Source organism: Megalopta genalis, chromosome 9 (genome assembly GCF_051020955.1).
Source record: "Megalopta genalis isolate 19385.01 chromosome 9, iyMegGena1_principal, whole genome shotgun sequence".
Lineage (NCBI taxonomy): Eukaryota > Metazoa > Arthropoda > Insecta > Hymenoptera > Halictidae > Megalopta > Megalopta genalis.
This window is the reverse complement of record NC_135021.1, coordinates 19009823-19026486: the sequence shown is the minus strand read 5'-3', so window position 1 is coordinate 19026486 and position 16664 is coordinate 19009823. Positions and strand designations below refer to the sequence as shown.

General features: G+C 33.1%; 2 protein-coding genes across 2 annotated transcripts; both read left to right on the top strand.

The window, feature by feature from the left end:
- The first annotated feature begins 6264 nt into the window (after nt 1-6264).
- On the top strand, nt 6265-11959 carry l(2)41Ab (lethal (2) 41Ab). Its single transcript, XM_076524441.1, has 8 exons — nt 6265-8192; nt 8485-9107; nt 9478-9721; nt 9795-10205; nt 10283-10801; nt 10871-11158; nt 11227-11385; nt 11457-11959. Exons 1-8 carry the CDS (start codon nt 8061-8063, stop codon nt 11673-11675), a joined length of 2595 nt encoding a protein of 864 aa, XP_076380556.1. The 5' UTR covers nt 6265-8060; the 3' UTR covers nt 11676-11959.
- On the top strand, nt 11699-15182 carry LOC117224658 (facilitated trehalose transporter Tret1-2 homolog). Its single transcript, XM_033477758.2, has 2 exons — nt 11699-12357; nt 12935-15182. Exon 2 carries the CDS (start codon nt 12962-12964, stop codon nt 14372-14374), a length of 1413 nt encoding a protein of 470 aa, XP_033333649.2. The 5' UTR covers nt 11699-12357; nt 12935-12961; the 3' UTR covers nt 14375-15182.
- The last annotated feature ends 1482 nt before the right edge of the window (nt 15183-16664 follow it).

The window sequence follows — 16664 nt, the reverse complement described above, 5'->3', positions numbered from 1 at the left end:
TTGTGGACGGAGGCTCGTCTTTTTGTTTTCCGATATTACAACGATATTCGCCGGCAAAATGCGGAGGAAAGGTAAAATGATTTTTCAATTTGAACAGAATATCTCGATAGCGGAAAGGAGAGAACAAACCGCAGACTTGTTAGAGAAATTAGTCCCTTGACTGACGATTTGAGTTTCGAGAACGTGTGCCAAAAACAATAACAAGGTCGGTCGCGCCTCGAGTCCTTTCTCTGATTGATCATTCTGTTCATAATTGACGTAACACCTTGATGTGTAACGGTGTTAATGTATATAATTTAATTTAATTAATTTATTTTAATATAATTTAATTAAATTTAATTAAATTTAATATTAATGTCTATAAGAATTTATAGACAGTTGTGCGTGATCTTTACACAACACAGTCTTCTTACCAAAAGGTAACGAAGTCCCAATTCTTTGGCAAGATGGCGTCGGGTCGCTTGCTTTATTCAAAAACGTACATATGAGCCGTTTATTTTGCAAGTGGCATAAGTCACTTTTTTTTTCTTTTTTTTAAATGAAAAGATACCCTTCAATTGTAATTAGTGTTACCATTAACTCGATTTTTTTGAAAAAGTGACTTATGCCACTTTCAAAACAAACGGCTCATATATTAACGGCTTTTATATTATATTATAATATAATAATATTCCGATATTATTATATTACTGTTTATAATATTTTATATTAAAAACGGCTCTCAATCAGCAACCTGAGACGTCCGATAGCCGAAAGACACCACGTGGTCTGGACAGTTTGGGAAGAGAAGATAGGATTATTCGATCTCTTGAACTGCTGGAATGACCTGTCGCAAACCATTCTGGGGCTACGCTGCGGCTATGAAGAACTTCAAGGCCACTTCATCTAAGACGTAAAGGGCGAAGTATGGTAGTAACTACAGTAGTATGTATCCCTTCATTTATATATTATATTTACTATATTAATATATATATTATTATATATATAATTTACTATATTAATATATATATATATATATTATTATACATATCATATATATATTATATTTACCGTTTGCCCTACAACCACGTCTGAGAGACGTGGTCGGATAATCGGGCCAGGAATGATTATCACGTCTGAGAGATGTGGTAAAAAAAATAGTAGTAGTGCGTCGGTCGGGCCAAATATAAACAGAACTAAACTTAATTCGTAGAGCAAGGGGTTAATACTTATATTTTTTTTTCTTTGTAACACAAAGGGTTCGTCCCGTTGAAAATTGTCTATTTTTGTTTTCAAACTGAGCGTCAATTAGGGAAAATTTACTCTCCCTCGCTTGCGCCCAACGACTGTAACCGCTCATCGCTTTTCAAACCCAACCCTCCTCTCTCTCTCTCTCTCTCCCTCTCTCTCTCGCTCGTTCAGAAACACACGCGCGCCCGCGCGCGCATTAGTGCCTCGCGTCCCTCGCTCACGCATACGCACGTGCACACCGTATATTTGTTAACGCACGATCCTTATATCCTAACATAATTATTTCTGCATGTAATTGAATTTTCCTTGGGAAGTGCTCTTGTGACGACGGAATGCATGTGCGGCCCCAGGATAAAAGAAAGGGGTTGGCGGTCCGCTATGATCGAGTTCTTTCCGTTGTTTACAAGCGAGAAGTGGCGTTGGAATCTTTTAAAATTTGCAAAATGTTTAACAGTTGCAATTATATAAAAATTCAATGTTTATTGCACACATTAAATAATATAGTGGCTGATAATAGGCATATTAAATAAACAGGAGAGGCAGGGACGTGAACCGATGGACCAACCCTTTGTCGCCGACCGTACGCTGTGCTTGTACAATGCAATTAGCGACCAATCAAGGAAAATGGTATCGCGTGTCATTTCCTCGGACGGCCGAAGGGCGAGCGACCAGGGCTCGCGACGAGGCCTGGGTTTTTAGTTGGCCGAATCGAATTATTTATTTTGCGAGCCGGAGCAAAAGGCGCTCTGTCACACGTTTTAGTCGGCGGAACGTTTTCTCCCGAGCGGCAGCGACAAATAAACGATTACGAAGGTACAAGCCTCGGTCGTTTTCCTTACACTCGCGTTTAATTCAACCATTTTTCGATCATGGTTCTCAATCCTGTATTCAATTGATGTTACCGATGTTGTTCATGTTATTCGACAAACTCCACAGAATTCATTCATTTACCAGATTGTTTTGCCATGTTTTAGGATCTCGATCTCAAATTTTCAAGTCCAACCTACCAGAGGACGATTCTAAATGGAGAAATAAGACGAAAAGGAAGAGTAACATTTTTTCATTTAAGACTGCGTTTTCGAGAAAAATCAGTGCAAAGATCTGTCAGGTTTGTACGGCTTGTAGCGTGACGAGAAGTAGAATAGTTATGCGATGGCCAGACGCGCCACTTGATTCCTATTCGATGGTATTATTTTCTCAATATTATTATATATAATATATTATATATTTAATTATTATATTATTATTATATTATTATTTAATTATTATATTATTATTATATTATTATTTAATTATTATATTATTATTATATTATTATTATATTATTATTTAATTATTATATTATAATTATATTATATAATTATTTTGAAAGTGGCATAAGTCACTTTACCGTAATGAAAAGTGGTGATTTTTTAATGTTTATACGAAATTATTTATACTGAGAAAAATATCAGTATCCTGAGATAACAAATACAAGTAAATCTTCTCGAAAGTTAGCATCCATATTTTTAATGCCATTTTCAAAATAAACGGCTCATATGTACCTTTTCTCGACAACAACAGCTTTAAATGAAAAAAAATGTTGTCCTTTCTTACCGATTTATTTTTACAGGTAGAATCGTCATTCCATGCTGATGTCATGTCACGCGAAGACATAGTATGTTTGCTTACTATAAACGTTACAAGCGACGCTGTGTTTGGACTACAAAGAATTACGTACCGTCGAAACCGTTCGTGGAGCCACGTGCACGAAATCAGACGTAACGAGACGGTCGCGCGCGGCAATTTCATCCCGTAAAAATAATTCTCGCCCGTGGGTATTTTTCTGCCGGGCGGATATTACGTTTTCAAACGTTCTCCGATATCGATTGAATTTGTCCGAGGCAAATATGAAATAATCCTTAAGCAAACACCGATACGCGGGTTACGTCAATATGCGCGATTAATATCCGCCGAAAGGTTTGTTTAGATGCGAAAAGTAAACGTAATACCCGTTTCAAATTGTCGAAAACAATGAACACGCGATGAAAGTTATTACAGCCCGGCCGGTGCGCGTGGCAGAACGTTTCCAGCCGAAAAATCTAATTAACCCTTCGCGCTGCGACCACGTCTGCGAAACGTGGCCGGATCATCGGGCCGTAAATGATTGTCACGTCTGAGAGACGTGATCGAAGAATAGAGCCAGAAATGATTACCACGTCTGAGAGACGTGGTCGATACATTTGTCGATACATTCTAGTTATGATCTAGTAGACTGGGGCCACTCTATCATCTAGAAAAAAATTCAAGTCGTTTAGTCCAGTTCCAAAAAACGTTATCGCGCCTTGAAAATTGCCCGATCATTAACGGGTGTCACCGTATGTATTTACATTCTGTAAAAAGTTCGCGATTGACACAACTTCAGACATGGTTTCCGCGCAACCATGAAAGGGAGGCTGGACGCGTGACCGGCCTTGTTGTTGTTGTTTGTAGCACACGTTCTTGGAACATAAATCGTAGGGCAAAGGGTCAAAAGCAGAAGATGTTTTTTAACGTTCACCAACGCTAAATTATATGTCAATCAGGCGTTCGCAAAAGTCAAAGGATCTCTCTTTCAAGCGGAGTAATTGCTTTGTCACTCGCATGTTCCGTTTCTAAAATAAATTGAACAGTATCCGAAAAGATTGGCAGATTTCCGGGGTTCTTTTATTTACCGTGGCGGCCGCTGCGACGACGGGCCACGGTATCGCATTAAATAAACAAGAGACGCAGCGACGCAAACTTGCAGGCCGCCGCGACCCTTTGTCGCCGACGGTAGCCTGCGCTTTTACAATGTAATTAACCGCCGTTCAAGGAAAATGGTATCGCGTGTCATTTCCTCGGACGGCCGAAGAGCGAGCGACCAGGGCTCGCGACGAGGCCTGGGTTTTTAGTTGGCCGAATCGAATTATTTATTTTGCGAGCCGGAGCAAAAGGCGCTCTGTCACACGTTTTAGTCGGTGGAACGTTTTCTCTAGAGCGGCAGCGACAAATAAACGATTACGAAGGTACAAGCCTCGGTCGTTTTCCTTACACTCGCGTTTAATTCAACCATTTTTCGATCATGGTTCTCAATCCTGTATTCAATTGATGTTACCGATGTTGTTCATGTTATTCGACAAACTCCACAGAATTCTACTATACGAATTAGTACTGTATCATAATTACTGCTGCAGCGTTAAACGTGTTTGAAAATTTTCTTGTGAAACCAATTTTTCTTGAAAAGTGCACATGCGAAATTAAAGAAAATATGAGCAGATTCGTATTTAGCTCGTTGATATTTATTATCAATGTTTATTTAAAATCGCAAGTTCTGTTTCTTTTCACAACTTTCTAGCTCTTGTCTAGCTACATGCAACGTTTTGAAACACTGTGCACCGCAGTAATATAACTCTCTTCGATTTAGGGTCTGTCAATGTTCATCACAATGCTTGATATACATTTAAAAAAAGACGCTTCGCTTTTAGGGATAATTATTTACTTCAGGGACTTTCCGATTTCAATGACCTTGCAGTATGTTGTCACTTTGTGTTTACACTCCCCCTCTTACCAGCTGCCTCACCGCCGCAGGTCCTTCGCGGTCAGACGGAAAGTAGAAATTAATATCGGCGCTGTTACCGCGCGAACGCGTTCATCGGAGGGCTTCACTGACATGACAATTATTGCATTTCGCCTGATTAAAGTCACCGATGAACGATCGTATGCTAATCGACGAGGTAGCCGTGCAATTTAATTTTTAGACCCGCCGACGGACGCGATGCGTCGAATTAAACCTGTCCGATGAGGTATCGCGGCGTGAAACATCGCGCGCGGGGACATTAATCGCGTTACATTTCTCCCGCGCAAATGCCCGGCCTAATAATTCTACCCTTTCGCATAAAACCGATTATGTATAGCGCGGGAGAGCCCCGCTCGTTGACAATTTTCAGAAACGAATCGCGAAAAATTAGATTTTCGATCCGAATCAAATGTTAATTTGATATCTACCGATCGCGTCGAAAGCGGAAATATACTTTTTAACCTAACCGAAATTATTGTTCTCGCTCGAGGAGCCTAAACTGTATCTGCTAACTTATTTACAGCCTTTCTTTCTTAGATAAAATAATTATAAACGAATAAGAATTATTATAAAGAATTTAATAATTATTGATAAAATAGTGAAATTTTCATAATATTATACGATGGATTTGATACGTTCAAATTTATTATTTATCGTATTTGAACATTGTGGAAATAATTTTAAACGTTAGAAAACAAATATTATTATTATTATTATCATTATTATTTACAAGTAATAGGAAGCAATAAAATATAACTTAGTGATTATAAAAAGTTTTGTGAAACATGCGAGAACCATAGAACAATTTGATTTTTATTAAAATTGATTTACGCTGCTACGTAGAAAACACAATTGCTCAATATTCTCCTATAACAAACGCGCTTTTATACATATAACTATATATTACGAGACGCGGCAAATAAACGTTCGCTGGTTGTTTGGATTGCAGGTATTGCAAGAACATATTGGTTTGGCAAGAAAGTAATTTCGGTATTTCGATGTGAAATCAAACTCAATGTTTTCTATAGAAGAAATGAAATTTAATCGATCAAATATTTTCCATTCTGTTCGATGAGTTTTTTCTGACGCTACGGCCCTGTAATTTATTGATTTTCCGCGGCCCTTTAATTTATCTTTTTTTCTCGCTACGCTAACGGCTCCTTTGACTCGAATTCCCGGAAGACAATGCAATGACATAACTTTTGTTAATTTTAACATTCTAATAGTGATTTCTTTTTTAACATATTGCTGACGGTTTTCTGATTAAGATGAGACCAAACACGATATACGTACATCGAACTTTATACTAGAATATATTTCTTCCTTTAAAATATTAAATTCTAATAATTATTAATATATTATATTCTATAAATATATATATATATTATATGTATAATATTATAATATATTATATATATAATATTATACTATATTATATCAATTATTAATATATAATAATAATATATATTAGATAGATATAATAAATATGTTATTTAACAAAGAATCAACAATTTTTTCCCTATCGAATACCGCTTTCGAGTTATTAAAAGATCATGTTTGTAGTAATCGTAAAATTGTCTAACCTAAACTGCGTGTAAAATGAAAATCCTAATCTATTGAGCGTTCCGCAACGATTCTTCAACTTACGCGTTTCTTTAAACGAATCCCCCGCCAGAGGTCGAAAGTCTTACATTCCGTTCATGCTTTCGTTGCGACATACATATTGCGTTTTAATATACGGTGAATCCGCCCACACCGAGCCATCACGAATCGCGAAAATTTTCTGTTCAAGTTAACATTCCTCAGGCTCGTTCGGGCATTTCGCATTTCAGTTGATCGCCGATGCGATTTATCTTCTTGTGATCGTGTTCGTGTAAAATAGAATATCTTTCGAACAAAGCCCGCTATGAAAGAGTCCGGAACTCGGTGTAAAATTCTCACGGGAAATCATGTTGTCTCGGTCTCAATAGAGTTCCCGCGCGAAGGCGCATAATACGTCTCATTCCGCGCATTCTTTTCTTACCTTTCCTACACAACATACGTATTTGCCCTTCGAGGGGATAATTCTAGTGTAGAATCTCCAAAATTCGATGTTTCTTTTCATTCGATTCTCTGAAAGTATATGCTTTGATAAATATCTCTACCAAAGGTTATCGTTGTACTCGAGAAATTCGTGAAGTTATACATATACTGCGAAACACATAAAAAAAGGATCGAATTACTTTAGTATAAAGCTTAAAATTCATGTCTGCATTACTTAGAACTTAATAATATAGTAATAATGAAATAATAAGCAGCGTAATAATATAGTAATAATAATATAGTATAATAATAGTATAGTATATACTATTAATATATATACTATACTATTATTACTATATTATTAAGTTCTAAGTAATGCAGACATGAATTTTAAGCTACAAAATTTTTGAAACAGAGGTCCGAGATATCCTTGACTAAGGATTTATGACTTCCTATCCTGAAGGGCTCAGAGTTCTGATTCTGTCTACGAGAAATTAGAGAAGATCTTTCAAAAGGCTACGTGATTTCTCTTGAAATCCTCAATTAATCTCGCTAACTAAGCTGTCTCTCATTCTCTCTCTCTCTCTCTCTCTCTCTCTCTCTCTCTCTCTCTCTCTCTCTCTCCACCCCCCCCCCCTCTCTACTTATTCTAAGCTGTTGCGCCAGGATGAAAATATGTATATATGGACTATGAAATGAGTAAAACAACATGACATAACATAACATAATAAATAACATAAATAATTGCGGCCAATGCCGCGACGCAGCCTGTAATTAACTATTTGATATTTTTTAATTAAAATATTTTGATATGAAATTATCAAACTAATAAATAAATTATTCCCGTTTCGTCTATTCGTGTAGACGAGAAGAAGATTTATTATAAATTGAATACTCGTTGGTAGATAACAATACTATTTGATTTAATATTTACAAGGTGGCAAAAACTTCATCAACATAATTTGTTAACTTAAACGACGTTAAAAATTGTCGATAAAATAGGAAACGTTAATTATCTACATCTGCCACAATTATAATACGGTAGCGCCATCGCAAATTGTATCTATGCCGCGTGGCTAAGCAACAGTCTCAATACATATGTATAGTATTCATATTCCTGTTCTGTGATCTGACGTTGTTATGGCAACCTATAATTTGTTTATATCGGAACACGGTAGTAGGTGTTGGACGAAGATATAATTGTTAAAGGAAATACAACGTTTATAATAAAATGGATTTGCCTGATATATCTGCATTAAATGTACTGGATCCTGATGATCGATTAATGAACAAATTTCAAAAAACCCTTTATATACATTTATCGAATGTAAATAACAGACTCTCAGAAGAAATATTTGAACTAGTAAGTAAAATGTGTATTACATAAAATTCATCTAATTATATGCACCATATATTTATTATTTTTAAAATTAAATTTTTTGTTTAATTAAAAATGGATTGATGGAACCTTGCTTGCTTAATGGAACCTCTTGTATCGAATCATATATTTTATGCATATAATACAATATAATCAATTAAATTTATCATAATTCTGTTAATATAATATAGGATTATTGTAATATTATTTCCCATATTATGTACGTATTACTAATTATGATTTAACTAATTTAACATCATTAATTTATATATCTTAGGAAACGTCGATCAAACAAGTTGAGAAAGAGTTAGAATCGGAAGGTGTTGATCTTTATCAGACACAACAACAAGTTGAACAACAACATTTAATTATTCGTCAATATTTTGATGCTTTGTCTAAGATAACATCGTTAAGAGAAAAGAAAGATCACAACATAGAAGAAGCTAAAGGAGTTTTAAAAAAGAATCATTGTAAATTAGAAGATGAAAGAAATAAGCAAAAAAAGCTTTCTCAAGAGTTGAAAAATTTGTTGACTTTCTATAACTATTTGTCAAAGTGGGAAAATGACCTGAATGATCACTTGAAAATATCGAAACAGATTTCGTCGCAAGATGCAAATAAAAGGAAAATGTTAATCAACAAAAAGTATCAACGAGATTTTATTTTATATCGATTGAAAGAAGAAATCTGGAAAGTTGAGGACGAAATAGCATATTTGGATGAACAATTACAAATTAAAACCAAAGAGAAAATAGATGCTAATAGAATGATAATAGATGTAAATACAGATTTAGAGACCTTATATGCAGAACGCAAAGATATACATGATGTATGGAAGTCTATTGTGATGAGTATTTATAAAAGAAATAGTATTTATGATCAGTTACTTTCTGAACAAGAGTAAGTATTGCAGTTTGGAAAATTAAAATTTCTTCATAAACATTATATGCAAACATTTACAGTATTTAAAAGTTTATACAAGACAAATGGTACAATCTGTTAAAATGCTGTTTTAACATCTTTAAAAGTAGATTTATTATTTTATTATAAAATACTTGGAGATTATATTGATCTGGAAATATTACGGTGATTTTCACTCCTTCTAGAGTTAAGCCATTATTATTGATTGTTAAGATAAATTTGTCAGGTTAAATAGATTACCGATAGGTTACATGATGTACATAAGAAATTAAAAGAAATTTTTTATTTTCATTAAATTTCATACTATATTCTTATCACTTTACATAATAATGTAGTACATATTTCTTAGAGAAACTCGTAAGTTGTGTAATACACTTTCCGTGGAAGTACAAACAGTTAAAAAAGAATCTGAAAAGGAAATGGAGACCAACGAACATTTAACATCTTTATCATTTCGTCTAGAAAATGATATTAGAATCGTATCAAAAATAGTAACAATGTATAATGAAAAAATTAAAGATATTGAATGGCAGTTACTAAATTTAACAAAAATTAATGAGCATATACAATCTGATTATGATTCTACTTTTACTGTATGTATCATTTTTAAATGTTAGAAGAGAAGTACTTTTTACTTAGTCTCGTTTTTAAATGATTTCTTTTTAGAAATACCAGAATTGTTTGTATGAAGAGGAACAAGTGAGCAAGAAGTTTGAAATCACAGTTGCAAAGAAACTAAATTTAGAAAATACAGTGTTCAGAAAGTTAGAAGAAAGACTTATATCTAACAAGACCGCACAATATGTAAACGAATTGTTATTAAATACAAAAAATGCTGTGTTGGAAAATGAAGTTTCACTTGCACGTACAGAAAATTTATATGGAAGTAGTCTTTTGGAGGTAGAAACATTTGCAAATCTCCTTGAAAACCAAAAAAAAGAATTGGAAGAAATTTCTCAAAAAAATAAAGAAAAGGAAGAGGAAATAGATGAATTTCAAAAGGAAATGAGAAAACATGAAATTACAATTGAACGAAAACAGCAAAAACTTTTAGAACTGAACAAAGTTATTGAACAGGTTACATACCTTCGTATTTTATATTTATTTGATTTTGTCAATTTCATATAAAATAATCTATGAATAAATAATTTCAGCTCACACCACACATTGGTGAAGATTTGGGACCACAAGATATAAAAATTATTGGTTTAGAAAAAACTATTCAAGATCATTTACAGAATATTCAAAAAGCACAACAATTTTGGATGCGACAACAAGGTTTTATGGTTTCATTAAGCCAACAAAGGGAATCGCAATTACGAGATATAAATCTTCTTGACAAAGAAATTATGATAATGGGACAAAAGAATTTAAAATTGGAATCTGCATTACACATGCTTATGAAAGACGAAGCACATGTAAATAAAATCATACTTTCTCTTCAACAAAAACTATTACGTATGAATGCAGGTTTAGTAATGCAAAAGGATCTGAAAGATGAACTAGAAGACAAAAATTGCATAATAAAAAATGAATATATCCTCTCGTTTCAAGAATTGGAATTGGAACTTATAAAATTGCGAAGCGATATAAAAAATTTAGTTACAGAAAAGTTGTTATTAAAAGAAAATTTAAAATCGGTGCAAGAAGAAAGTTTGTCTTGGGAAAAGAAAGTAAGCCATATTATAATATAGTATGTTTCCTTATATCTTCAATTTACATACTGTAATGTTATATTTAAGGTACAACTTGTGCAAGAAACAGTAAAGAAGATAAAGGATGAACATAGTGCTGGAGGTATAGCAACAATGAAAAGTGAGATACATAAAATGGAAATGCGACTTTCTTACCTAAGAAAAATACAAGAAAAATTGGTCCATGATATGGAACTCTGTGTCGCAAGAAGAGATGTTATATTTAACAAAGTAATTGGAAAATTTAAAAAGAACCCGAAAGAAAGTCATAATGAGAAAGTAATAATTCATAAACGTCTCTCTGATCAACGGATAAAAATCAAACAATTTATAAAGGTGTGTGCTTTTGTTATCTCATCGATTAATTAACCAATTCTTAAACGATTTTGCTGCGGAATTTACAGGTATTAAGACGAACTAATGGTACAATAGAGCAAGTAAAAAATCAGTTAAAAAGTACGGATGATCAACTAGTTCAATGTAAACAAAATTTACAAAACATTAAAGAACATATTCCTAATATAGGAAACGAGATTGAACAATTGGAAATGTTAAAATGTCATGTATGTATTTAACTGTGTTCAATCCATAACGTCATTTTCAAGTTATTTGATTATTTATGTGGCATTTACAGAATCTACATAATCTAGTCCTTAAGCAAAGAAAAGCAAAACAATTACACGATGTAAAAAATGGTACTTATAAAATGGTGTATAAAAACGAAGACACAATAGAAGAAAGCTTGAAAATGGAACACAATTATCGTCAATATTTAAAACACGTATTAGAAAGAACTAATCATGATTTTCCAATGTTACAAACTAATTTACAAAAAATATTAGTAACTTTATAAATTAAAGAAAGAACAGTAACTGCTAAAATTATTGAACATTTGGAATATCAGTTTCCTGATAGAAATAAACCTTTCCTGGAATGGAAATATCACTTTCATAAATTAATTAATGACACACATGTTGCATATAAATTTTTTATATCTTTTTCATATTATTATATTATACGTATTAAGATAAATTGATTACATTTAGTCCAAAGTATCCACGATTATCGAGTTATATCAAATTCAATGAACAACATTTGTAGATAAGAATAATAAATGCATTAGAGAATTATCAAATAGATACGAGAACTTTTTTTTGCTATTACATATATGGAATTCTAACGTATTGTGTTCGATACGATAGTGTTTGTTTAACGCTAAATTTGAAAGTTTATTTGCATATGAACGAACGAATTGATAAATTTTGAGATCAAACAAAGCATATTCGAATTGAATGTATCAGGACAATTTCTGTGGTCAACAATGTGTTACGAACGAAAAGTCAGCAGATACGACGATTAAATCATGCTTAATCTTCATTCCGACATACCATTGATAAGAAACGGATATATGTCAAGATAGTAACTACATTTGGTTCTCGTAAGAACTGTATTTCCTAAAGTGCACCCAGACTTAGCACACGGGACGGTTTTCTTGGGATATAAAGAGCTAAATCACATTTTCGTATTACAATAAGGTAACGTTGCACGATACGTAATAACAATACTAATATAGAACGCGTTTAGTAACTCGACCAGACTATAACTTTGTTCCTTTTGCAGACAGAAAAAATACTGCTCTACACAAGACAGTGTTAGAGGAAAAACAAACGTTTGCAACAAATACTCGAACATTAAGGAACGAAGTTCTAGTCTTGTTCAATTGTAAAATACATCCTGTACACAATCAATATTAAAATCATCGGACGGTTCATAAAATAAACAAATATTTATTTATAATACAAAGTCACGATCTTAGTCATATTAATCGTCATCGTAGGAGAAACACAAATGGATGTAGTTTTTATATTGAGTATTATTATATATAGAGGATAAATAGTTTGTTGTTTTGCACAATACTGAGAAAGATATAATTATAAAAATATATCAATATATATTATAAATATTATAAAAATATATATATTTATAAATATATTATAAGATATATTATATTATATATTATATATTAGATATATTATATTTATAAGGTATATTATAAAAATATAACAATAAGAAAGATATAATTATAATCAGATTTTATATAAATACTTCCAGGTTCTACATCGAAATAATTTCAACAACATGAACGAAAAAAAACTCGGAATTTCACAGCACGAATTGGTTAGCAATGACGACGATCACTTCATGCCAGCCAAAAAATTACCGCAGTATGTCGCCAGCTTGTCTTCAACTCTGGGAGCTCTAGCAGCAGGCATGGTCTTAGGATGGACTTCTTCGGCTGGTCCTAATGGACTTTACTTAGCACGGAAGTTTCATATTTTCATTACTCCTACCGAATTTTCGTGGATTGGATCACTATGTACACTCGGTGCTGGAGCGATATGTGTACCTATTGGAATTTTAACCGATTTCATTGGAAGAAAGATTTCGATGTTAATCATGGTGGTTCCTTTTATCGCGGGTTGGCTGATTATAATTTTCGCCAATTCCGTAACGATGCTTTATATCGGTAGATTCATTACCGGTATTGCATCCGGTGCCTTTTGCGTAACCGCTCCGATGTATACAGCAGAAATAGCTGAAAGTAAAATTCGCGGAAGACTCGGATCTTACTTCCAGTTGCTTCTTACAGTGGGCATTTTTCTGTCATATGCGTTGGGCTGTGTTGTAGACATAATTATACTGTCTATTATATCAATCGTTGCTCCTATCATTTTCTTCGTGGTGTTTCTGTTTATGCCGGAAACGCCAACGTATTATTTGATGAAGGGAAAACAGGATGCTGCCAGAAAGAGTTTAATTAAGTTATACGGCATTCAGTATGATATAGAGGGTGCAATACAAAGTCAACTGCAAGCCATAGAAGAAAAGCGAAGGAATAAAGTTTCATTCTCGAGCATGATCAAATCTAAAGTAACTATGAAAGGTTTTCTAATCGCGTACGGTCTCATGTTTTTCCAACAATTTTGCGGTGTGAACACTATTATACTTTATGGCAGTGATAATTTCACTAAAGCTGACAGTTCTTTGCCAGAAGGTGTTCCTATGATTATTGTTGGTGCAATGCAAGTAGTAGCTGTTTTTGCGAGTACTCTAGTTGTAGATTACATAGGTAGGAGAATATTGCTATTATTGTCGATAGTATGCCTGTTCTTGTCGACACTTGTTCTTGGAGTTTTCTTTTATCTGCAGGAGATCAACATGCACGTAGATTCATTTAATTGGTTACCCTTAGTATGTTTATGCGTATTTATTATCATGTTTTCTTTTGGTTTCGGCCCGCTTCCATGGATGATGATAGGCGAGATTTTTGCACCAGAAGTGAAGGGTGTAGCCGCCAGCAGTGCTGGCCTTTTAAATTGGTTATTGGCTTTCGTTGTAACCAAATTTTACAGTGACTTAACGGTAGCGATGGGTAGGTCTGGTACATCTTGGTTATTCTCTGGACTATCTGCGATTGGCATTTTCTTTGTATATATATTAGTTCCTGAAACCAAAGGTAAATCTTTGGAAAACATTTTGAGAGATCTTTAGTAATTAGTAACCATTGTTGTCAGTTGTTTAAAAAAACGATTCTCTACGAGACTGATTGTAAATTTACAGTTATCCTGAAATATATATTTTGTTATTTGTTTACGCAATCTCATCTGGTTACTTAAAAAATTTTCAAACAAGGAAGAATATACTATCAGAAATTGTAAGAATTTGTTTATACGAACTTGAGTTCCCGTGTTTTATGTTAACAAATAAAATTAAAATAAAACTTTTTCTACTAATTCATTTTAATTATACCAAATTATGTTTTTTGTATTAATTTCAATTTCCGTGATTCAACCACGAAATGTATTTCGCCTGTCTATATTTTCGTTCAATTCGAAGTTTTATTTTTCTATATTCATTTAGGTGATAATGTCGTACAAATTCATTTAATAATTCCATGTTTTTAAAAGTTACAAAACTAGTATACTGGTTCTTTTTACACGTTTACTTATATTATATATATAATATAGTAAATTATATATTATATATATTATTATATATTTACTTATATTCTTAAGAGTAGTGAGTTCGTTTTTATAAACTATCTTCCATAAAACGCCACCAGAAATAGTCTGCAGGTGTCTTCTTTAAGGATAGAATATTTAAGCATAGAATAGATTAATCTATTTACGTCGAAGATCATTTTTTTCCAATACAAGAGATAAGGAATAATTTCTGAACATTGGATGCATGTAAGTTTTGAATGGCGGTAAATGATTTTGAATGATCTTGGAAGCCCACGTATCCCGATGTACATTGTCGATCAAATATTGTAAGATGAATAAAAGACATTGTAAACGTACATCAGTAATATTTGGATATATTTTTTCGTCGTTCCAAGTAATAGAAAAATAAGGAAAAAGAAAGAGTAGTTCAGTCAGTTCCTGAATCGTCTAAAAAAACATTCAAGTCATTTTTTACAGTTTTAAGAAAGTTATACCGTTTTAAAGGGTGTCCACACATATTTGTGTCCCACTGTACATATACAGTTACATACTTCAAATGACCTCAAGAAGATTTATGAAATCATAAATATACCAGCTTGAAGTGGAGAAAAATGTTTTATTTTATGAGAACTTCGTCCTTGAACTGTCGATCTTCTAGTCTAAACGTATCTTTTTCTCAGAAAAAAACTGCACGAAAAATATTATATTATATTATATTATATTATATTATATTATATTATATTATATTATATTATATTATATTATATTATATTATATTATATTATATTATATTATATTATATTATATATAATATTATATATTATATTATTCACAAACTTTGAATGCACCGAGTGTCGCGAATTTCAATGTCAAAACTTCGGCTCGTCAAGGAGATTGATGAATTCAGAAGAAAAAAAAAATCGTACTTTAGAGATTACTTGTACTGATTTATCGACTGTTGTGTATTTGAGGTACATATTTATATTTACCGAAGATTGATGGTACTGTTTCACGTTTCTCCTCAGATGTAAACACTTCACTTATCTCATTCTTGGAGATTTCGTGTTTGTTTACATTCTCGTTTCCTCCTATGTATCAGTTATTGATTCAGATAACTTTGAAACAAATTACATACGTATCTTGCAATGCGTCGCGAACATGCACCAATATTATTAATATTCGTGCATGTGGCGGAATTGTGTGTACGATTTCGTTAATACATCAAAAGCAAAGTGTGAAAAAAAATTTCGTATATAGAAAATTAAAATTAAAAAAGTTAAATCATCGTTTTTATTCCAGCACTACAATGTGTTCATAGTAATGTACACCGGCATGCTGGCCGCTGCCTTTCTCTCTCTCTCTTTCTCTCTTCCCCTCCCTCACACACACACACACGCGCGCGCGCGCGCGCGAGTTGTCGGCAACTATAAAGGCGAGCCGCGAGACTCGAAGAATGACGACTTCAATTCTGGGATTGACTGCTTACAATTCGGACCTGGCGACAATCGGAGAGAAATTCTAACAAAAAGATTCTTTATCTATCTGATACTTCTCCGATGTATGTATTTATAACTCGTGCCTGTGATAACGTCTTGTCAAGTGAAGCTCTTTGAATGAGATATAACTTGATAATCGTGGATACTTTGGACTAAATGTAATCAATTTGTGTTAATCTGTAAAATACAATATTGTGATAAACGATACAAATGTCTGGACATGTACAGTATTAGTGTACACTTTATATGTACACTTGAAACTAAAAGAGTATTTGCAACGTCTAAGAAGTTTCTCCGCTACTTTCTGAAGAGCTGATTATATTTTGCAATCCAGATTATACC